This window comes from Anabrus simplex, chromosome 2, assembly GCF_040414725.1.
Source record: "Anabrus simplex isolate iqAnaSimp1 chromosome 2, ASM4041472v1, whole genome shotgun sequence".
NCBI classification, from domain to species: Eukaryota; Metazoa; Arthropoda; class Insecta; order Orthoptera; family Tettigoniidae; genus Anabrus; species Anabrus simplex.
In genome coordinates, this window is record NC_090266.1 from 169,933,908 (window position 1) to 169,957,815 (window position 23,908).

At 37.8% G+C, this 23,908-nt stretch overlaps 1 protein-coding gene across 5 annotated transcripts in view; it reads right to left on the minus strand.

Moving 5' to 3' along the window:
* The window catches only part of LOC136863970 (titin), a 348,159-nt gene that overhangs the window by 90,431 nt on the left and 233,820 nt on the right, over nucleotides 1–23,908 (minus strand). For all 5 annotated transcript variants that reach the window (XM_067140439.2, XM_067140437.2, XM_067140436.2 and 2 more), the window contains 8 exons: nucleotides 20,520–20,632; nucleotides 14,354–14,510; nucleotides 9,613–9,879; nucleotides 9,228–9,339; nucleotides 6,782–6,936; nucleotides 2,552–2,709; nucleotides 1,282–1,417; nucleotides 1,010–1,151 (listed from right to left, as the gene is read on the minus strand). In XM_067140439.2, coding sequence (XP_066996540.2) covers nucleotides 1,010–1,151; nucleotides 1,282–1,417; nucleotides 2,552–2,709; nucleotides 6,782–6,936; nucleotides 9,228–9,339; nucleotides 9,613–9,879; nucleotides 14,354–14,510; nucleotides 20,520–20,632 — 1,240 coding nt within the window. The remainder of the gene's footprint in view (nucleotides 1–1,009; nucleotides 1,152–1,281; nucleotides 1,418–2,551; nucleotides 2,710–6,781; nucleotides 6,937–9,227; nucleotides 9,340–9,612; nucleotides 9,880–14,353; nucleotides 14,511–20,519; nucleotides 20,633–23,908) is intronic.

Below are 23,908 nucleotides of genomic sequence, written 5' to 3' on the forward strand. Positions count from 1 at the left end.
ACTGGGCCTTGTAGCCACTTGGTAGCCCATTTCCTGTTGACTAGAGGAGAAGCAAATAGGAACTGGCCACCCTGCTACAAGTAAATTCTAGCTCAGGAGTGACCCTAACCCAGCCAATATCAAGATTTGGATAAGACAGCAAACCAATCAGAAGTACTCATCATTCAAGAATTATCTCAGTCCCTCTTTCCTTGTTTTATACTGCTGCTACTACTACTACTACTACTACGAAACGTTTTCATTCCTCCCCTGAAGGGGGAGGCGGGCCTCTTAGATGGTTACACCGTCTCTCGGGCCGGGAGATTTGTTACGGTGAAGGAGATGTGCGGCGAAGGTGAGGGGGTAGGCGGCCGTGGCCTATACTACGAACTGTCCTGGCATTCACCTTAGAGCAGGAGAATGGAAAACCACGGAAAACCATTCTCAGGACAGCCGACGGGTGAGGCCAGGTGAGAAATGCAGCACTGTGCCCCAGGCCCGTCTCCCGAATGCAGAGGCATAGAGCCACGGTAGAGCCGTGACCACCTCTCCTCTGCTCGGTTGGCCGGTCAGAGTACAGAGCTTATGGAACAACAACCCACTCTGCATCTACCGACCCTTGTTTTATAACAAAAACATGCTTTAATACAATCTTCAAATATGTGAAAACTGTTCTTTTAAGTGTTAGTTCTATTTGGTTTAGTAAAGCTTTGGATGATAGGAAAACTTAAAACAGTCCACCTTTTCAATACAAAAATAGTAAAGCTTTATCGACATTTCTCAATTCTAGATATAAATGTAGATAGATGAACTGAAGTGTTACAAATTCATAGTTTGGAATTCGTATGAAATTATTTCTTTCATACTTGATATGAGATAAAATTGCATTTAAAGGTATCTTCCACATTTATAAAAGTTATAAATAAATTGTAAGAGAAAATTATAGTAAAACTTATCTCATTCAAAATTCATGAAAGCTCAATTTAAAAATTTCCTGATTGTCGATAACTGTAATAAAAATTAAACTTACGTGAAATCAGATTTGTCATGATATTCCAAAATATAGTTGGTAATTTCTGCATTGCCATTTGAATCTGGTGTTTTCCAGTGGAGTGTAACAGTTTCATTAGTAACTTCAATTACTTCTGGAGTACCTGGCTGTGATGGAACCTCTGCAATAAAATATCACAATAAATGACTGGAGAGTGCTTGTAATGTTATTAAAACAGCAGTTACTTTAGAAAACTACACCATTTTTGTCATTAAAACAAAAAGTTTCAGCAAATATAAAATATTCATTACCCATTAGTATTAATGTAAGTTCAGCTGATGCTTCTCCACAATTGTTGGAGAGTTTAATTGTGTAATTACCAACATCAACTTCTTCAACCTTTTTAATAGTCAGACTTGCTGAACTCTCTGAAAGTGTTGGAATCACCTGAAACATAATAGAGTGTGATTTTATTATTTTATGTTTTTCATATATGCTATGCCTATATATATGCTATGGGAAGACTTGGGAGAAAGGAGATGAGCTGCTCGACTAAGTGGTATGTTCCAAGCTGTCAGTGGAGAGATGGCGTGGAATGACATCAGTAGTCGAATAAGTTTGAGTGGTGCCTTTAAAAGTAGGAAAGATCACAATATGAAGACAAAGTTGGAATTCAAGAGGACAAATTGTGACAAATATTCATTTATAGAAAGGGGAGTTAGGGATTAGAATAACTTACCAGGGATTGGAATAACTTACCAAGGGAGATGTTCAATAAATTTCCAATTTCTTTGCAATCGTTTAAGAAAAGACTAGGAAAACAACAGATGAGGAGATAAAGTCTAAGTTAGGAATAAACTTGATAGATGAAGCTGTACACATAAACCAGCTTTGTGGGGGAAGGGACATGTGAGGTGTACAGAGGGGATAGGTTACCTAGGAGAATAATGGGCTCAGCAATGGTCAGTTAAGAGAAGTAGAGAGAAACCAAGGTGATGAAGATTAAACTCACATTTTAATGATTTAAATGTAAGAGTTGTGAAACTAAATGAAGCCACGGAGTTAGTTGCAAGTAAAGGACTGTGGAAGTGCTTAGTTATAATTTTGTGTGGCTATTTCTAGCCGAATGCAGCCCTTGCAAGGCAGACCCTCCGATGAGGGTGGGCGGCATCTGCCACATGTAGGCAACTGCGTGTTATTGTGGTGGAGGATAGTGTTGTGTGTGGTGTGTGAGTTGCAGGGATGTTGGGGACAGCACAAACACCCAGCTCCCGGGCCACTGGAATTAACCAATGAAGGTTAAAATCCCCGACCCGGCCGGGAATCGAACCCGGGACCCTTTGAACCGAAGGCCAGTACGCTGACCATTCAGCCAACGAGTCGGACAGTGCTTAGTTAATTTACAGAGACTTGCAGACTGAATGCTGAAAGGCATAACAGTCTGTAATGTATGTATGTATGTATGTATGTATGTATGTATGTATGTATGTATGTATGTATGTATGTATGTATGTATGTATGTATGTATGTATGTACAATTACAATATGAAAGGATTCATCAGATATACAGTACTATCTTACCCGTTTTGATTTCTTAACCACCTTCCCATTTACAGACCATTCATCGCTAGGTGGTGGTGTTGCTGTATATTTTACTTCAATGGTAACATCTTCTCCTTTCCTAACCTTGTATTCCTTTTGTAGAGACTCCAGATTGATACGAGGAGCAGTCTCAATGACTGAAATGTCAAAAGAAATATATGAACAACATGTATCATCAATCCAGAAGCACAGAAACTATGTTTAAACATCAAGAGAATAATTCCATCACATTGAAAAAAAAAAAACTAGATTAAAATTATGGTTAATGCAACACAATTCTACTAAAATGTAAATTTATGGGATAAAAAAGACTATAGCTATTCATCACTTGGTGATGGTGCCATGTAATTACCTTCAATTGTAACATCGTCATTCTTCTTAACCTAGCAATTTGATTATGCTATTTTTGCACTGAGAGTATGTATAAGAGCTGTGCAAAGCAACAGATGGGTCACACTCATTATTTGGAAGTCTAGACCCACTCAAAGCTTCCAGCTTGACCACTCTGGTGAATGAGTATTCAAAGGAACCAATCACAAAAATCCTCTAAACACAGAACAAATCAGTCTATTGAACTGTCCAGGCTGCCTGATCTTAGTGAGCAGAATGAGCCTGGTCAGAATTGAGCAACTTGAAAACTCTGAAGTTCAAGTGCCTTAATCATTGAGCATATAACTGCATATACCACTCATAATGCACACACATGGCAGAATCAAGGCAGTTTGATTACATTTTGAGTTGACTGGTATACCGAGCCAATAGTCGCCTTTAAGTTTAGGTTGACATTCACAGCTTACTGTTCAAATATTGTGCACTTTGACTGAGGAGCAATGAGTCTGGTTTGAGTCTGTCCAGACTTGTTCAGTTGTGAGTCTCTCTTTCTCAGTTCATTCTAGCAGCAGGTTTTTTCTCTGATCAAACTAGCTGAGTAGTAGAAGTGAGTAATAATAATGTAATGGAATGAGCTCAGATTTGCTCATTGCACAGCCCTACTCCACATCAGCCCAAGGGGTACGTAAATTCATTAACTGAAATAAGGCATTGATTTTGTATGGTCTAACACTGTGGTTAGCTGGTTCAGGTCCTATTCGTAAGAAAAAATTCACCATCAGAACGTCGGCCGGCAGGATAGGAAAGGTGATGGTATGAAATTTCTAATCACTATATTGTGAGTCAGAAACCTGGATTCAATTCCAAACCTCCCTGTAGTGTTAATTAATGAGGGCATACGATGCTGTTGATGGTGATTCATCTGTCAGATGGAGATATTAAACCTTGAACAGACTCTTTGATGCTACTATATATGTCACATTATTCATTTCACCTCAGTAACTACTCTGATGGGTTGACATCAGGAAGGGCCTCACTACGAAGGTTCATCTCAGTTCATATCCAACCCCACAGAGAAATGGGATAAGGGCTGGATACACATTACACCATAACTGAAGGTTATAAATTAACATAAGCTCAACGGACAAAAAAAAATAGTCACCCCTAGAGAAATAATCACAAGCATCATTTAATACCGCGTAACTCTGCCCCTGGACTTGATAACCACCTGTGTTCGGTTAGGAAGTGTGTTCACAAGTTTGTGCAGGTATGTTGCATACAGGTTAAGCCACTCACTGGGGATTTCATCGCACACTTCCACCAAATTGTTGGGGATGCTGATGTCGGCGTTTTACCTGCTGTTCCAACATGTCCCACAGATTTTCAATGGAGTTTAACTCAGGTGATTTTGCAGGCTAATCGAGATGTAATAGGGTGGAGGAGTGTTCATACAACCTACTGAGCAAGTCAGCCATTTGGTTAGGGGTGTGCAGCTGTGAGCTTGCATTCGGGAGTTAGTGGGTTCGAACACCACTGTCGGCAGCCCTGAAGATGGTTTTCCGTGGTTTCCAATTTTCTCACCAAGCAAATGCTGGGGCTGTACCTTGATTAGCACCACGGCCGCTTCCTTTCCACTCCTTGCCCTTTCCTGTCCCATTGCCATAAGACCTATTTGTGTCAGTGCGACGAAAAACAAGTTGTAAAAAAATATATATTCATACAACCAGTCACATATGTGTCCAGCCCAACGAACTTTGCTGCTGTCATCTTGAAAAATTGGGGTATCAATAGCATACTCATCATACAGATGTTGAATGAAAGGCAACACCTATTCATCCAGAATGTTTAAATAAACATACTGGTTTATGTTAGTGGTCACCTCAGTGAGTGGGCTGAATCCAGGATACAGAAAACACCCCATCACACACCTGCCTTCGGCTTGAATCTGACCTTGCACACATCTAAGATGAAATGCATCATTTGGCCTTCGGTGCACTTGATGACGTGCATCATTGGAATACAGGCAAAAATATGATTTGTCAGACCCCGTTATGTTCCGCTAGTCAGCTACTGTCCATGTTTGATGATTTCTAGCCCAATGAAGACGCGCAGCTTTATGGGCCTGTGTGAGCAATGACCTCTTGCAAGGTGACCAACTCCAAATGTTCATTGCAAGCAGTACCTATCGCAATCTTCTCTCACGAACAGGTTGGGATGAACCTTCATTCACTCACTGCAGCAATTTCTGTCAGGTTTGGATGCAATTTTGGTTCACAAACTGTGAGACATGTCTCAGTTAGGATCTTTTTACGAGCACAATTCTGATGTTGAGTTTCGTGGCCATGTGTAGTAAACCACTGCTTGTACACATGTTGAACAGTCCATTGCGAAACGCCAACAAATCCAGCAACTTCACTCACCGTATGGCCATGGGCACGGCCAAACACGATTGCCCCTTTTTGCCACTCTGACACATCCTTACATCTACCAATGCTGACGTACACTGTCTGCTTGAAATATCATTGCCTCACTGATTGCTACTGCCTTATGCTCACGTACAGGCAGTGCACATGCAGTTGAGCATGGGACTCATTCGGTGCGCCATCTGTACAAGCTTAAAGATCCATCTGTGCTTGCACACTAGAGTGACTAATTTTTTGTCTGGTGAGCTTATTACGATGTGATTTTATCATAAGATATACAAAGTAGAATATCGTAATACAAATTCCCTAGATTAGTGAGATAATCATCTGGAATTGTTGACATACGATTAGATTTAAGAGCTATATAAAAATTTGAAAAGCCATCAGAGAATCTTTGGAATTATTGACAAGAGCAAAGATTTATACCAGGTCATAAACACTGTGCTTATGAAGTCCATTAAAATACATATTCCATGCAAGAATGTATTAAAACTGAATGCAATTAGATAAATGACATGTACAACACTGGAAATAATTTAACACATTCACTCCCACATCCAATCATGGTCGGATTAGGTTTTACATGTGTAGAATACCGTATCCAACCTTAGTCGGATTTGAACTTGTGCTAACTTTTTTACGTTCAAATGTATGTTACATGACACGGTATATCAGTTTGCCAGTAGACAGTGGGCAGATGAACATTCTACAACAGCTTGGGGTAATTTCCCACCTTGTGGGATGTATGACCTAAATAAACATGTGCCAGTCCCGAGATCTCTGATGTGCGCAGTTGGAAATTCAAGTGGTGCTCAGTGATAAAACGAATAGTCATGGCAAGGAAAAAATCACACTATATCATCTTGTGAAGGTACGTACAAATTTTCAGAATTTTAGGGTTAAATAAATTATAAATTTCATGTGGCTATTTCTAGCCGAGTGCAGCCCTGGTAAGGCAGACCCTCCGATGAGGGTGGGTGGCATCTGCCATGTGTAGGTAACTGCGTGTTATTGTGGTGGAGGATAGTGTTACGTGTGGTGTGTGAGTTGCAGGGATGTTGGGGACAGCACAAACACCCAGCCCCCAAGCCACTGGAATTAACCAATGAAGGTTAAAATCCCCGACCCGGCTGGGAATCGGACCCGGGACCCTCTGAACCAAAGGTCAGGATGCTGACCATTCAGCCAATGAGTCGGACATTTTAGGGTTTATATTATAGGAGTGATACTGAGTTAAAACAATGTGTTACATGTTACCTAGCGAGTCAGGGTGGCATCTAAAAATCATTGGGCTACATGATTAAATACCCGTGGAGGGAACCGGGAGTGAATGTGTTAAACAACAGGTAAATATTTAATGAAGTACCGGTACTCCCCATCACAATTTCATACTAAATCATAGAGAGAAATAGTATGTGCAGAAATGTTCACAGGGCTATATTTTCCTGGTACTTACCTTCAACCTTCAGTTTTGAAGTTGTCTTCACATTAACAGCAACACATGTATAATCAGTCTGATCTTCAAGAGTGACTTTCTTAATCACAAGTTTCCTCATAGTACCCTCAGAAGTGATAATACACCTTCCCGATGGCTTAATCTCCTTGCCTTGCCTGGAAGAAGACAATCCTCTTATATATATTCATTCATAACTCAGCATAAAATCACACAGAATATGATGTAAATAACAACAAACTTCCAGCAATTGTTTAAAAGTGTATTAAATGATGAAAGGAAAAAGACAGATAGTATTTGTTGGCAAAGAGAGAATGTATTATGTCTTGTATAACAAATAACCACTTCTGAAAACCTGCATTCATTTTATATTTAAGCAAATGAACCTCATTTTCTAATAATTACAAGTACTAAAATCTGTGTTCAAAGTAATGTTCAACCACTAATCTTTTATTGGGTTTTTACTTCATGTATCCATCTTTATTTGTTTGTCTGTTTGCTTTTCTTTTACTTATTACTGACTATAGTTGTAAATTGTTGTCTTTTTTAAAAAACTTTTATGACTAATACTAGGGAGTTTATGTTCATGTGCAAGTAAGTTCCACTTTTAAGTTCACGTATATAATCTCCGACAAGCAATATATACAATGTTTCAGAAAAACTCATTATGTTTAGGTTCAATTCACTTTGACTGTACAGAGAATGGGTGAAAAGATGGGTTCATTCCTCTCCCATTGGTCAGCCAAATGCTACACAGTATGCAAATTTGTATACCAACAATATATGACGGCTAAGGCTGTGAAGTGTGGTGAGTGCGCGAGAATGTGAAAAGATTAAAATTACCAGAAAATAATAATCTTGTTAGTGCAAGAGCTTCTTTGGTTTATTTTGCTAAGCTGGCTGTGCATGCTTAAATGTTATGGTCATAAATAGAATAAATGTCTACCAATACATGATAGCTATGGAAAAATTTTATGATAATATGTTGAGGATTGTTTTTCATGTCAATTGAAGTGATGTTAACATCAATAGTCACTGGATTTTTCATTTCAAGCAGTTTTTCAAGATTCCTGCTGGCCGTCTACTGTCATATTACAAGAAATGTTCCCTGCCATCAGAGACCAACATTGCACTAACCTTCTATTTATTTGCTAAAGCCTGTTCAACAACAGATTTCTATAAATTGATTTTAACTGAACATTGAACTAGCAATTTTACTGAAACTTTGACAATGTCTTCATGACATTATAGAATAACACCAGTGCATGGTATAATATTTTATTTCTCCAAAGCATCACCAAACCATAAAGCCCATAACGATTTTTAATATGAACTGATTAGAATCATGTCTTTGATTTAAGTGGTAGTTTTATAAATATTTTCCAGTGTATTTTAAAATCACCAAAAAGTACAGTGTGTTAATACCATTTTATAGCAGCAATGTTAAAACATGTTGCTACCTGTATGTCAAAAATATTGAAGGACTGAAATTCCCCTCTTCATTTTGTAGATTAAAGTTAATTTTAATCATGGATCAATTAGTCCCACACTGTATGTAGCTGAGGATGTCCCAAATTATGGTATGAAACTTGTACTACTCTTTTAATGTTTTAGTGATCTAATAATCTCTGATTGTACTGTATTGAAAATGGTGGACAATTACATCTCTCAATTAATTGGAAAGGAATTAATATACTTGGCATTAATGAATTTTGGCTGCCTCTCTATGTAGAATGTGTCCATGTATTATTCCTCATCTGTTCATTTCAAATGTCAAATTTCAAAGGTCTGCCTCTGAGGTGTAGTGGTTAGTGTGATTAGCTACCACCCCTGGGGGCCCGGGTTCCATTCTCGGCTCTGCCACGAAATTTGAAAAGTGGTACAAGGGCTGAAACGGTGTTCACTCAGCCTCAGGAGATCAACTGAGAAGAGGGGGGTTCGATTCCCTCCTCAGCTGTTCTTAAAGTGGTTTTCCATGGTTTCCCACTTCCCCTCCAGGCAAATACCAGGATGGTACCTAACTTAAGGACACGGCTGCTTCCTTCCCTCTTCCTTGTCTATCCCGTCCAAACTTCCCATCCCCTCGTATGGCCCCTGTTCAGCATAGCAGTTGAGGCCCCTGAGCGAGGTACTGTTCCTCCTCCCAAGTTGTATCATCCAACCCAAAATCTCACGCTCCAGGACACTGCCCTTGAGGCGGTAGAGGTGGGATCCCTCGCTAAGTCCGAGGAAAAACCAACTATGGAGGATGCACAGATTATGAAAAAAAAAAGAAATTTCAAAGGCATTTTCACATCCAAAACCTTCAAAATTATACCTATATGCAAATTCATTTCACCTCCACAACATTGAGAAAGTAACTCTCAGCGTACACCATGAAGATAAGCTAAAAATTTCTCTTCATTCTACCATATGATTGAGGATAGTCGTGTTTGTTTAACAGACTTACCTCAGCCACTTTACATCAACACTTCTTGAGAGTTCCACTGTAAATGATGCATCTGTATTCAGTGGAATAAGAGTAACATCTGGAAGACGCTTGATGAATTCAACAGCAGGCTCTGAAAAAATACCATATGGTAATGATCATAAATTAAGTCCAATACTACAGACTTCCTTTTAAAATAAGGATAATAGTTATGAAATGGAATGAATAGGAACGGTCACGTTGTACTTCAAACAATACCAGTAAGTAAATGCTATAATGAATAAATGGAAAAATTTCCATTTAAAAATTAATTGTATTGAATCAGACTTTCAAATATACAGGCCCAAAAAATACTTAAAATCCATGCCATATTAACTTAGTCCAAATAAATATCTTAACAACTTACCTTCAACTGTCAGTCGAGCAGATGATGTCTGCTCACCCACTTGACATGAGTATTCTCCAGAATCCTCCAGCTCAGAATTATAAACTTTTAGTCTCTGTCTTTTCCCATCAATTGACAACTGAACGTGTTCAGAGAACTGCAGTTCCTTCCCATCTTTAAACCATCGGACTAAAGCATCACCCTTTGTCAGCTCAATCTCAAATGTTGCCTTCTCACCCTTAGCAACAGTAACATCTTGCATTTTGGTGATAATCTCAGGAGGAAGTTCTGAAAAATCATTGGCAGAATGGTAGAAAGAGATACAAACAGAACTACGTATTAAGAATAACCAGAATAATGAATGACATTATTGTACAGAATATGTATTCCTGAATCTGAACACCTTGCAGTCATAATCAATATACGGTACATGTAAAATTTTAAACAGCCACATTATACTGCCAAGGTCAATGGCCTGAGTTATATCTATCATTCAAACTAGTCTCCAAATATACAGGGCGGATCAGCTGCACCCACTAGGAATTAAATGTCACTTAGTTGGATCTTACACAACATCTCATGCCATTTTTATACTGTATACACATAGCCTAATATACACTTCCCCGTACAATACAAAAACCATACAAGAGGCAGTAAGGCCAATCTCAAAAACACTGTACCCTTTTATGTAGAGCAGAATCCAATTCTCTATTCATTTTTACAAAATGTTACTCTTCTGTACAAACCATATCTACCTCTATAGCTGTCGCAAGAGAATTGCGTACATGATTGTTCCAAAAGTCCACTTTCTTTTGATACGAGGTTTGGGGCTAAAGTTATAGCAATTTTTATTTTTCCCCACACAAATGAGGTATCTACCAGACAAATGGAAATATACAAATGGAAGTGAGAGTGCTGTGGAATGTATGAATAATTCCAGGTGGGTCTGCTAGGTGTAGGCTATAAAGGGAGGAAACCATCAGCCATGAAATCCTTGTGCTACATAATGTTTATTTTCAGACAGTACAGTAATATTTACAATAAACCCTCAAAGTAGCCTCTAGATTGTCCACAAAATATTGCCAATGATGCGGGAGACGTTGCATTCCAGTTACCTCACCATGTGTGAATTTTGCAATCTCATGTTTCACAGCATTGGCAACGTTCTCTCGTGTCCCAAACAATCTCCCAGGCAATGGTTCTTTCGCTTTGGGGACAAGGTAAAAACCGCATGAAGACAGGTCCGGTGCATATGGTGGGGGTTCCAGTACTTCCCATCCCCAGCACTGAAGTTTCCTCTGTACAGCCTCTGCTGCTTGAGGTCCTACATTATCATGGATAAGGATGACACTGTTTTGGCTTGAAACTCAAGAAGTGATAATTACTACACGTGAAACATTAGTCTGGACACTGACAGGTCTTCTGGACCGTTGCACATTGCTACTTGTTTCAAATCCGTGCTGAAATGCTGCTGACCACCTTGTAACGGTTTGGTACAGAGGGGCATTATTCACCACAGTATTCACAAGCTCTCTATGACATTCTTTGTCACTGCGACTTCAGAGAAGAGCCAATTTGATGTATGCATGCTGTTCTTCCCTTGTCAAATCCATTATGCACAGTGCTTGGCTTACTACTTCAGCCCCATCGCCCTGTGCATGGTACCAGTCCAACGCACCATCATCTCATGCTGTGTATGTGCTGTGAGTGCCATGCTTTCCAGTGCATATGACCACTGTATGGCAGTCCCGTGCAAATGTGAGGAAAACATAGTTGCCATGATTTATACCCCAAACCTCGTAGAAAAGGAAGGTCACAGTATCATGGAAGATGTGATAGGTTAGCACCAATTACAGATATGTCAATTTGCCACCATTTTGTACAGTCTCATCACATGAAAATTGATAGAAACATGTTTTACATGGCATGTAGATGCTGTAACAACAGATGTGATAACTTATGCCATGTAATTACTACTGCTAGAGAGCTCTATAAAAGCTTAAAACTGGGCCAGAGAACAAGAGGACTGAAGTGAGAACCTCTCTTCTCGCGAATACAGTGTTACAAAGCTTAAAAATGCATACATGAAGTAGCTGTGTGAAATTATGCATGGTAGATATAGCTGGCTACTCAGAACAGTGAGGGTTTAAACCCTTTCACTAATGCCTTTCTTATTTTCATTTTGTATTTGGATAGGCATTTGTGAAAACTTGACTTTTCTGAAGTTTCAGATATCCTTGTCTGGAAGTAATAATAAATAAAGTAGACATTAATAAACATCTAATTTTTTTGTTTTTGCTATTTGCTTTATGTCGCAATGACACAGATAGGTCTTATGGCGACGATGGGATAGGAAAGGCCTACGAATGGGAAGTTTTCTTTTTTTTTTTTTTTTTTTTTGCTATTTGCTTAAAGTCGCACACCGACACAAATAGGTCTTATGGCAACAATGGGACAGGAAAGGCCTAGGAATGGGAAGGAAGCAGCCATGGCTGTCACTAAGGTACAGCCCCAGCATTTGCCTGGTGTGAAAATGGGAAACCACGGAAAACCATCTTCAGGGCTGCCGACAGTGGGGTTCGAACCCACTATCTCCCGGATGCAAGCTCACAGCTGCGCGCCCATAACCGCACGGCCAACTTGCCCGGTTTAATACATATCACCACATAAGCAGTGACTATGGTCAAACGCATTGTAAATATCACTTACAGCATTATGCTGGACACATTCAACCAAACAATAGGTACACACTCCATGCATAGGGAATAGATGCAACTATCTGGGCTCAAGAAAGGCATGATTCTTCAGCATACTGTGGTGTCTGCAGCAAGGCAAACCCATCCGCATATCTGAGTCATGTTAAATGTGATATGTAATCAAAATTACCTCTGAACTTTGTTACTGCAGCTCCCATGGAACTGAAAGAAATGCCTAAAAACATTCTCCCAACACCAGGTTCAAATCTCCAAACAAAAAATTCAATGCTGGCTGTTAACCACTACAGCCATGGAGAAATTTGATGCAACTGTTCCTATACTTTAATGTTCCAGTGCCAACTTAGTTTTTGATCAGGATGGCTATTTTTTTTTTTTTTGCTATTCTGCTTTAGGCTGGTTTCACACCAAACATGTCCAGTCACGTCAAGCCCGTCCAGTCACGTCTAGTCCGTCAACAGGAAAATCCAACATGGAAATCTTCCTTTGTTTTTGACTACCACAGCTATATTTCATTCACACAGACCAAGTCTCAGTCAAGTCAAGGTTAAACCAGTCCCGTCAAGTGGAAGGGGAACCAAACCGGGCTTGATTTTGATGCGTCCAGTCCAGTCGAGTCTCATTGTTTTAACAACACGAGTTACATTCTGATCAGTGTAGTTATTTAGCGTTTTTTCCTTCTTGCGTTCTGTGCATAAATCAGGAAAAGTGGATTTTCTTTTATGCAATTTTCTTAAATGTCTATGCTTTGTGGAAATGGAAACCTACAACCTGTTTTCCAGTCATTGACCGGGTCAGGGATGTAATGAATGAAGCAGATATAGGCTGTTAGTACGATGGGGTCGCCACTCCCATCTATGCTTTGTAATTATGTTAATATCACTGTAATTATAATATTTATGTTAAAATAATATAATTTTGATTATAATTATTTTGTGTGGTGTAATAAATACTTATTTGCATTGAAGGTAGTATTTGTGTTAACTTACCTTAAAAATATTGCTAGCCGAAGCTCTGGTTGTATAACCTTTCGGTAATTAGTGTTTTTCTTTTCACTTTCTTTTGAACCAGGTCATTAAGCTTCACAAACTTTCATACCCCATTCGGAAAAAAAAATATAAAATTTGAACGGATCGTTCACCAAGTCGGGAAACACATGACAGAAAGCACCATAGATATCCCTTCTGAAATTAATCGGATGAACCCACAACCGCGATCTTGCTTTTTTTTTCGGCGACCTATCCGGCGCAAAACTATAAATTTAACTAGCTCAATTTCCATTTCCAAGGCAGAAGAAAAACTGAATTCTATCCACACCTTGTCCTTTCTTCTGGGGATGTGACTGGACTGGACGTGCTTGGTTTGAAACCACAGGACTTAACTAGACGGGCTTGGCCGTGACGGACCTAGACGTACCCAGACGTGACTGAACTGACTTGTAAAGACTTCCTTGGTGTGAAACCAGCCTTACGTTGTACCGACACAGACAGGTCTTATGGTGATGATGGGACAGGAAAGGCCTAGGAATGGGAAAGAAGTGGCCGTGGCCTTAATTAAGGTACAGCCCCAGCATTTGCCTGGTGTGAAAATGGGAAACCACGAAAAACCATCTTCAGGGCTGCCGAGAGTGGGATTTGAACTCACTATCTCTCGGATGCGAGCTCACAGCTGCGCGCCCCTGACCGCACGGCCAACTCGCCCGGTGATCAGGATGGAGAGTTCATTTTATACTCATGGCTCTATGCATTCATTTGTTTTTTAATTTGTTCTTTCATTTATTATTACCACCTTATTGCTGTTTATCAGCAACAAATAGCTATATGTCAAGCCATGAACCTACACGATAACCTATTATCACACAACAGGGGAGATATTTTCACATTAGGTTATGGGCTGCAGGTTTCATAAATCTGAAGAAATAGGAGCAGCTGAACCACCCAGTATATTGGTTTAGAATATTGGTAATTTCAATGGCATTTATTCATTAGGATGGAGGAATATAAAGGGATCTTTCTTTTACTTAAAAAATATTGTCTTCTTTGACCTACCAACAACAGTGACATCAGCTGTACATTCTTGTTCCCCGAGGGCGCAAGTGTATTCTCCTTCATCATGGACAGACGTGCCTCTAATAAGCAGCTTTCTTACGTGTCCTTGCTTTTCAAATATGAATTTTCCTTCAGTCTCATTCAATTGTTCTCCATCCTAAAACAGAATGTTACATTAAACATCATGAAAACATTTCTCATGATACAAAGATAATTTTCTTTAAGATAAAACTCCTTGAAATCAAATTATCATACAAAAGCATCAACAGGACAAAAGAGTATGGCAACTAAAAAAACCTTAATATAGATCAGAGAGTGAGAGTGTGCCAGAATTCTTTACTATATATTCTAGGTTCCAATATTAGCCCACACTAAATAAAGCAGAAACCTGAGTGGTGTAAAGATTAATATAATGTAAACTACAGATTTTCTGCACAAAGGTTTCAAGAATCAAGTAAAAGTAAGATCACATATAAGGAAAATGTGGTTGGAAAGAAAGAAAGAAGGATTAACCTTCAAGGGTTATTTAATGAACAAAATTTTCAGTGTTGTCTTCAATCACTCACTACTGATCTGCATTTAGGGCAGTCGCCCAGGTGGCAGATTCCCTATCTGTTGTTTTCCAAACCTTTTCTTAAATGACTGCAAAGAAATTGGAAATTTATTGAACATCTCCCTTGGTAAGTTATTCCAATCCCTAACTTCCCATCCTATAAACTAATATTTGCCCCAATTTATCCTCTTGAATTCCAACTTTATCTTCATATTGTGATCTTTCCTATTTTTAAAGACACCACTCAAACTTATTCGTCTACTGATGTCCTCCCACACCATCTCTCCTCTGACAGCTTGGAACATACCACTTATTGCATACTAAGCTGAAGACAAGACTGTCAACAATTTATAATTTTTAATTTAAAGAACTCATATTACAAATGTGAAAATTGGTATTTGCAATCTCCTTTAAAAAGATTGGCCGAAAAATCAAAACAAATTGCCTGGGTTTCGCTGACGATTTAGCATTACTAGCAGTGGACATAAAAGAAGCAAAAACCCAGATATCAGAACTTCAAAACATTGCAAATAAAATTGGCCTCAAAATATCATTTGAAAAAACAGAAATTATGCCCCAAAAACCAACACAACTAAAAGAAGTTACCATAAATGGTAACAAAAATCAAAATAGTAACTCAATTTAAATATCTTGGAGAAATAATAACACATAACCTAAATGAAAAAATCTCAATCCAAACAAGGACAAACAGATTAGCTAAAGCACAAAAATTAACGTGGGATATCTACAAAAAGAAATGTCTATCAATAAATGCAAAAATAAAACACTACAACACAGTCATAAAACCGGAAGCTACATATGCAGCAGAAACACTTTTCACCTGAATAAACAATCAAAGACTGACAGACTTCAGAAAATTGAAAGGAGGATTGGAAGAACCTACATCAACAAAAAATACCAGAAGGATGGATACTGGTGGTTAATACCTAACAAAGTCGTGTACAAAGAGCTAGAACCCATTACAGATACTATGCGTAAGAGGAGACTGGGATTCTTTGGACACATCATGAGGATGCAGGATTCGAGACCTCTGAAACAACTAGTACAACACAATCTCGTCTCAAAAAATACCACAACAGGATGTAAATGGATCAGAGAAGTAAGAGAGGATCTGAAGGAAATAGGCCTTACAACAGAAGACACCACAAATAGGATAAAGTTGAATACAAAACTCAAGAATACAAACCTCCGCTTTACCCTTACACAAAACAAACCAACAACACGCATATTTTCAACTGAGGAAAGGGCACGAAGATCGGAGCGTCTGAAGAAGTACTTGGAAGACTGCAAAGCCCGAACAATCCCTTCAAAGAGACCTGAACGACGGACTGACTAAAGTGATCCTATGTGGTCATAAAAGAAGAAGAAGAAGAAGAAGAAAGAACTCATTAACGGTTTTCTTTTACCAAATTTCAGCTGCAATTTTAGGAGTTTTCGTATTTTTACATTTCTGGAGTATCTAACAGTCAAACAAGGACATTAAAAATGGACTTTTTAACCATAATCTAAATATATAGAATAACATTTCTTGACTGACTGAATGACTGACTGACTGACTGATTTGTCATCGCTGAGCTAAAACTACTGGACATAAAGAAATGAAATTTTGAGGATACATTTATCTTACATTGCAGGTGCTCATTAAGGGAGAATTTTTGGATATTCCATCGCTAAGGGGGTGAAAAGGGGGGGGGGGGGTGAATTTTTTAAATGAGTGTATCTATATCTCACAAGCTTAACAGTAAAAATTGGTGTTTAGAATCTTCCTTAAAAATAAGAAAACACGTATTTTTTGTTTTCAGAAAATCCTTTAAAGGGTGTGAAAAAAAGGTGAAAAAGGGGTTGAGTACCTATTACGTGGATACTTATATCTCAAAAACTGAAGATGTTACAGTCTAAAAAATGGGTGTTTGAAATCTTCTTTAAAAATAAAGAAACACATACTTTTTTGTTTTTGGAAAATCTTCTTAAAAGGGGGTAAACGGGAGTCACAAGGGGAGTGAATTTTTAAAATGAGTATATTTACGATCTATCTCAAAAACATAACATGCTACAGACATCAAAACTGGTATTTGGAATCTCCTGTAAAAGTAAAGGAACATGCATAATTTGTTGTCTGAAAATCCAATTAAGGGAAATGTTAAAGGGGGTGAATTTTTAAAATGAGCAACCTATAGTATATCTCAAAAACTTAATATATTACAGATGTGAAAATTGGTATTTTAAATCTCTTTTAAAAATAAAGTAACATGTATTTTTGGTTATAAAAAAAAAAAAAAAAAAACATTTGGGGGGGGGGTAAATAACTGAAAGAGGGTTGAATTATTTTTAATTAGGATGCTGGTATCTCCAAAATTGAAGATATTACAGACGTGAAAATTGGTATTTGCAATCTCCTTTCAAAATTAAGAAATACGTGTTTTTTATTTTTGGAAAATAGCACTTAAGGGGGCGTTAAATGACTGAAAAAGGGTTGAATTATTTTCATTAGGATACTGGTATTCCTAAACTGAAGATATTACAGACGTAAAAATTGGTATTTGGAATCTCCTTTAGAAATAAAAAACTTTTTTTTTAGAAAATTCACTTAAGGGAGTTGTAAAAAGGACTGAAAATTGAGTTGAGCTCATTTTATGAGGATACTTATATCTCAAAAACTGAAGATGTTATAGACATGAAAATTTGTATTTGTAATCTTCTTTAAAAATAAAGAAACATGTATTCTTTTGTTCTTGGAAAATCCACCTAAGGGGGTGGGGGTGGGGGAGTGGGGTGCAAATAACTGAAGAATGTGTTGAATTATTTTTATGAGGATACTTATATATCAAATACTGAAGATGTTACAGGTGTGAAAATTGGTATTTGGAGCTCCTGTAAAAGTAATAGAGCACGCATAATTTGTTTTTTGAAAATCCGCTTAAGGGGAAGTGTTGAATGGGGTGAATTTTTAAAATGAGCATATCTATAGTTTATCAAATAAACTTACCACATATTACAGACTTGAAAATTGGTATGTTTAATCTCCTTTAAAATAAAGTAATACGTATTTTTTGTTTCGGAAAACCACTTAAGGGTTGGTGGTTGGAAAAAGGGCTGTAAAAGGAGATGAATTCTTTGTATGAGGATACTTACGGCATATCTCAAAAACTGAAGATGACACAGACATGAAAATTTGTATTCTTTTGTTTTGGGAAAATCTAATTAAGTGGGGGCACGGGATAAATGAATTGAAATATGAGTTGAATTCTTTATTTGAGGATACTTAATCTCAAAAACGGAGGATGTTACGAATGAGAAAATTGGTATTTGGAATCTCCTTTAAACATAAAGACACACGTATTTTGTGGCAGGGGAAGGGGTTGGAATCTACTTAAGGGGGTGTAAAAGGAGCTGAATTATTTTATGAGGATGCAAATAAGAAGTGGACTTAAAACAATACACCCCTAAGGGGGGTTTTGACTGGGAGGTGTGGAATGATGACAAAAATATGCATTTATATGAAACCGTTTGAATTATGAAGTTAAAATTTCATATGATATCCTAGGTGTTAAATAACAGAACGTTTGAAACAAATTTAACCGATCAGAGAGTTAAATGTGGGTTAAGATCCGAAAACAAATATATTCATTCCTTCCTCCGTAACGGTTTAGCGAACGAAAACAAAATTCCAATTCCAAATCCTAGGTGTGAAACAGGAAATATCTTTTTAACGTTCCAACCAAAAAGTGTCAAATGAGGTTAGCTCGATAAACTAAATTATTTATCCCACAAAAACTGTTTGATGTACAAAGTTGTAATTTTATGAGGAGGGTATTCCTTTATGTCTTAGGTGTAAAATATCGTATACTTCAAAATATTTCTCCCCTAAGGGGGTTAGATGGTGGTTGACCCTCAGAAACACAATACCCATTCTTCCGAAAACCTTTCAGGCACTAAGTTAGTTATTTTTAATGAAGGTTGGTCTTCTATAACCTAGATGTTTATAAATATTTAAAGATATTCACCCCTTAAAAAGTATTAAATCCTCCATTACTGTTCGACGTGCAAAATAAGAATTTCACACGTTGGTCGCTTTTACATCCCACATTTTAAATACGATAGGGTTTTAAACATTCAAATTCTTCCGTATGGGGTTCAAATGAATGTTAAATCGGAAAATAAATAACCATTCCCCAAAAAAGTTTTACAGGCTCAGCTGACAGTGGACTCTCCAAAATATAAAATTTTGAATAACAATTTTATATTTTCAGTTTAAAGCCGTTGCAAAGCACGGGTATCTTGATAGTACTTTATAAAGTAGGGACTATGTAGTACTTTGAACACAATCAGGATCCTGGTTAATGACTGTGAGGGGTGTGTTAATCGGCTGATGATGCCCAGCAAATAGGGCGAAACATGTACCACAAATTATAGTTTATAATAAGGATTAAGTCCTAGATATAATAAGATTAACTTGTATTGAATAGGTGGATTTGTTTTTAATAAATTTATGTGAAATTTTATGACATACCACTTAGTCGACCAGCTCGTCTTCTTTCTCCCAAGTCTTCCCAGCCCAAACTTTGCAACATTTTGGTAACGCTACTCTTTTGTCAGAAATCGACACCAGATGAAGACTAATGTTCATGAAGTCTACAGCGCGTATTTTAAAGCAAACTTGCTTACATGAAATAAATTTCATTTTGGATCCGTATTGACTATTATGTTATATAACTTGAAAAACTAGTACACTGGTTCCACCTAGTCGATACTTGTAAGTTTATTTACAATTGAAAGTTGTAGAAACATCATATTAGAACAACAGGACATGTTTTGGCCACATTAGGCCATCGTCAGCTGTCTAAAAATAACTTATAATTAATACATTACTAATATTACTAGTTAATATTTTATTTATGCTTTGTAACTTTTAATATATTAATTTTAAGCTATTTTCAGACAGCTGAAGATGGCCTAATGCAGCCGAAACATGTTCTGTTGTTCCAATATGATGTTTTTACAACTTTCAATTCTAAATAAACTTATAAATATTGACTAGGTGGAACCAATATACTAGTTTTTCAACTTATATAGCAAACTTGCTTTGAACGGTCACAGTAGTAGCCTCCCGAATTTTGTTTATCAAACACAACTCCTTCTTATTGTTGGGATATCATTTTCCACCAGTGTACAAAATCTACCAAACACCAATGGAACTACTCAATGTAATATTTAATCACTAATCTTAATTACTACCAACAAACACTAAACACCAAATAGACAAAAACCACACACACAAAATTAAACAAATTTCAACAGATGTTACAAGTTTATCACTACAATAAGACAGAGAGAGCACTTTCAACAGCCGAGCATTAACCAGTGCATCCAACAATAATAGGTTGATGCTTGGATGTTTCTTCATTAACCTTCACAGGGCATTCCAAAACAATAAAGATCAGTTCAGTTTATGCAGAAGAGAAGAATATTTCCTATAAAGAAACAATCAACCCTTATTGAAAATAAAGAAAATAGGATGCAAATGTCTTGGCTGAATAAGTTCATCACTGCACTGGGATCAAACCTACTACAATCTTATAAGAAACTCTTTACCTTATGCCAAGTAACATCAGCTGTTTCAGATGAAACTTCAACCTCCAGTATAGCGAGTTCTCTTTCTTTGACTTCCAAGTCTTGGAGCTTCTTCAAGAAGTCTGGTTTGGCTTCTGAAAAGATTGAATGATATTTCTTATGAAATTATTTTTTTTTCTTTTTTTCAGTATGGGTTACAAATACATACATTTCTATACTGCATATCCATCCTGTGAACTAATGTACAATTAATAACTGATACAGTTTAAAAATTCAACATTAATTTTTAAACTCTTACCCACATTTACTGTCAACATGCTAAATTTAATGGAAGAAAGCCAGAATTCACTATCTTGTACATGGCTCCAAAGAAATATAGTCATATGTTATTAATGTTGGTTCATTATGTAGTGGAGATAAAAATTTCCCCAACCTTGCAGCACTTTTTAATGATTACTGATTTACCTCATAAATTTGTTTAGAATTTCATGACTTTAAAGATACATGTTTCCTTAGATTTGAATATTCTTTTTTATAGTGTTTAAGAATAAAGTTACAACATATCTTAATTGGTGCTGAAAGTGATTTCACCAGATTCCTTTATAATGCAACAAATTTTTCTGTTCTTTAAGCTCCACACTTTGAGCACTGTAAACTAGAACTGAAGAGTACATTTTATGTACAAGAAGATTTTGAAGTTCCTAACTTAAAAAGATTTAAAAAGATCTATAGATTACATCTATCCCTTTGACTGTGTCTGGTGAAGGCCGCCTTTTCAGATCAATGATGTTTAGTAGAATACTGAGTCTGGGTATACATTCTGGTATATTTTTAATTGAAAAGAATGAATGTTAATGTAGATATTAATGTAGATACTTCAGTAAAAGAGCCACTATGTACTGGAATCAGTATAGTAGTCTCTGCCTTCTTCACCAAATGTTGTACCTTCTACTATACTGTGTAAGAGGACATCAAATACATCCAGAGAGGCCTACAATACTTTAATTTAGGCTTATGACATGCTTCTAAACATACAGGGGATAGTATTTTCTATGATCACATCTGAATACTGATCTTTGTGATGCACCAGAACGTGTACCAGGACCACACCACAACAAGATACCCAAGATACACTGCAAAATGACCTCGATAACGTTGTGAGATGGACAGTAGGCAATGGTATGATGATAAACGGGGATAAAAGTCAGGTTGTGAGTTCACAAATAGGAAAAGTCCTCTCAGTTTTAATTACTGCGTTGATAGGGTGAAAGTTCCCTTTGGGGATCATTGTAAATACCTAGGTATTAATATAAGGAAAGATCTTCATTGGGGTAATCACATAAATATGATTGTAAATAAAGGGTTTAGATCTCTGCATATAGTTATGAGAGTATAATAAAAATCTTCTGGGCTATTATGACGTGGTCCACCCCTCTCGCTTCTCCCAGACGTTTCGACTACTGCTGCGGTAGTCATCTTCTGTGGCGTCGTGTCCATACGCTCTCCTGTATCCCGCTGGCGACTGCAAAAGTTGTTTGGGAAGCAGCTGTATTTATATGTAAGTGTGCGGCCTCCAATTGGTTGGCGCCGTGCAATCCGACATCTGATTGACTATCTGAAAGCACGATCTCCGATTGGGTCGCGCCGAGCAGCCTGGCGTTTGGTTGGGTCTCTGAGCACACACGCCAGGCTGCTCGGCGCGACCAAATCGGAGGTCGTGCTTTCAAATAGTCAATCAGATGTCGGATTGCACGGCGCAAACCAATTGGAGGCCGCACACTTACATATAAATACAGCTGCTTCCCAAACAACTTTTGCAGTCGCCAGCAGGATACAGGATAGCGTATCGACACGACGCCACAGAAGATCACTACCGCAGCAGTAGTCGAAATGTATGGGAGAAGCGAGAGGAGTGGACCACGGCATAATGGCCCGGAAGATGTTTATTATATTGACACCGGCCGTGAAAGCCTTCATACGTTAATAGTTATGAGAGTATTTAGGAGTTGTAATAAGGATGTAGAGGAGAGAGCATATTTGTCTCTGGTGAGACCCCAACTAGAGTATGATTCCAGTTTATGGGACCCTTACCAGGATTACTTGATTCAGGAACTGGAAATAATCCAAGGAAAAGCAGCTCGATTTGTTCTGGGCGATTTCCGACAAAAGAGTAGCATTACAAAAATGTTGCAAAGTTTGGGCTGGGAAGAACTGGGAGAAAGGAGACGGGCTGCTCGACTAAGTGGTATTCCGAGCTGTCAGTGGAGAGATGGCGTGGGAGGACATCAGTAGACGAATAAGTTTGGATGGTGTCTTTAAAAGTAGGAAAGATCACAATATGAAGATAAAGTTGGAATTCAAGAGGACAAATTGGGGAAAATATTTGTTCATAGGAAGGGGAGTTATGGACTGCAATAACTTACCAAGGGAGATGTTCAATAAATTTCCAATTTCTTTGCAATCATTTAAGAAAAGGCTAGGAGAACAACAAATAGGGAATCTGCCACCTGGGCGACTGCCCTAAATGCAGATCAGTAGTGATTGATTGATTGATTGATTGATTGATTGATTGATTGATTGATTGATTGATTGATTGATTAAGTTTGAAATTTATGCATAGTATAATTATGCAGCAAAAATCAATACAACCTTGCAAACAATATTAGGGGAGATATTAAAAAGACCCTATGAAAGACTATAAACATGTTCCCCATAACATGTTTTGATAAAAAAATTACCTACAGCTAAAACATGGCTAATATACAACATTATTATAACCAACAAGAACATTGTCACTGAGTTTACAAAAGCTAGAAGTATTGCATTTGGGAAATGGTGGGTTTGAACCCCATTTTTTACATACCTGAAGGTAATTTTCCATGGTTTCCCTTGATCCAACTGCGCGGAGAGCCATGCTAGGTACATTATGTACCAAAAATTGGCAGATGTGGAGTACCGTACTTATATGCAATGTGCAGCCTCAGCATTGTGCTACAATCTGCCTTTTTTAAAATTTTATGTTACACTGACACGGATAGGTCTTATGGCAACGATGGGATAGGAAAGGGCTAGGAGTGGGAAGGGAAGTGGCCATGGTGTTAATTAAGGTACAGCCCCAGCACTTGCCTGGTGTGAAAATGGGAAACCACGAAAAACCATCTTCAGGGCTGCTGACATTGGGATTCGAACCTACTATCTCCCGGATGTAAGCTCACAGCTGTGCGGTGCTAACCGCACGGTCAACTCGCCCGGTGCTACTATCTGTGATAGGCATTGTAATACTTTTTCCAAGGGACAGTGTGTTGTTTTCTCTTCCTTTTGGTGGCTATATTGACTCTATCAACTTTTCCTTTCCTTTCATTAACTTGAAAGTCATAAATTTCAGCCGTGTGACAAACGGTAAAGAACAG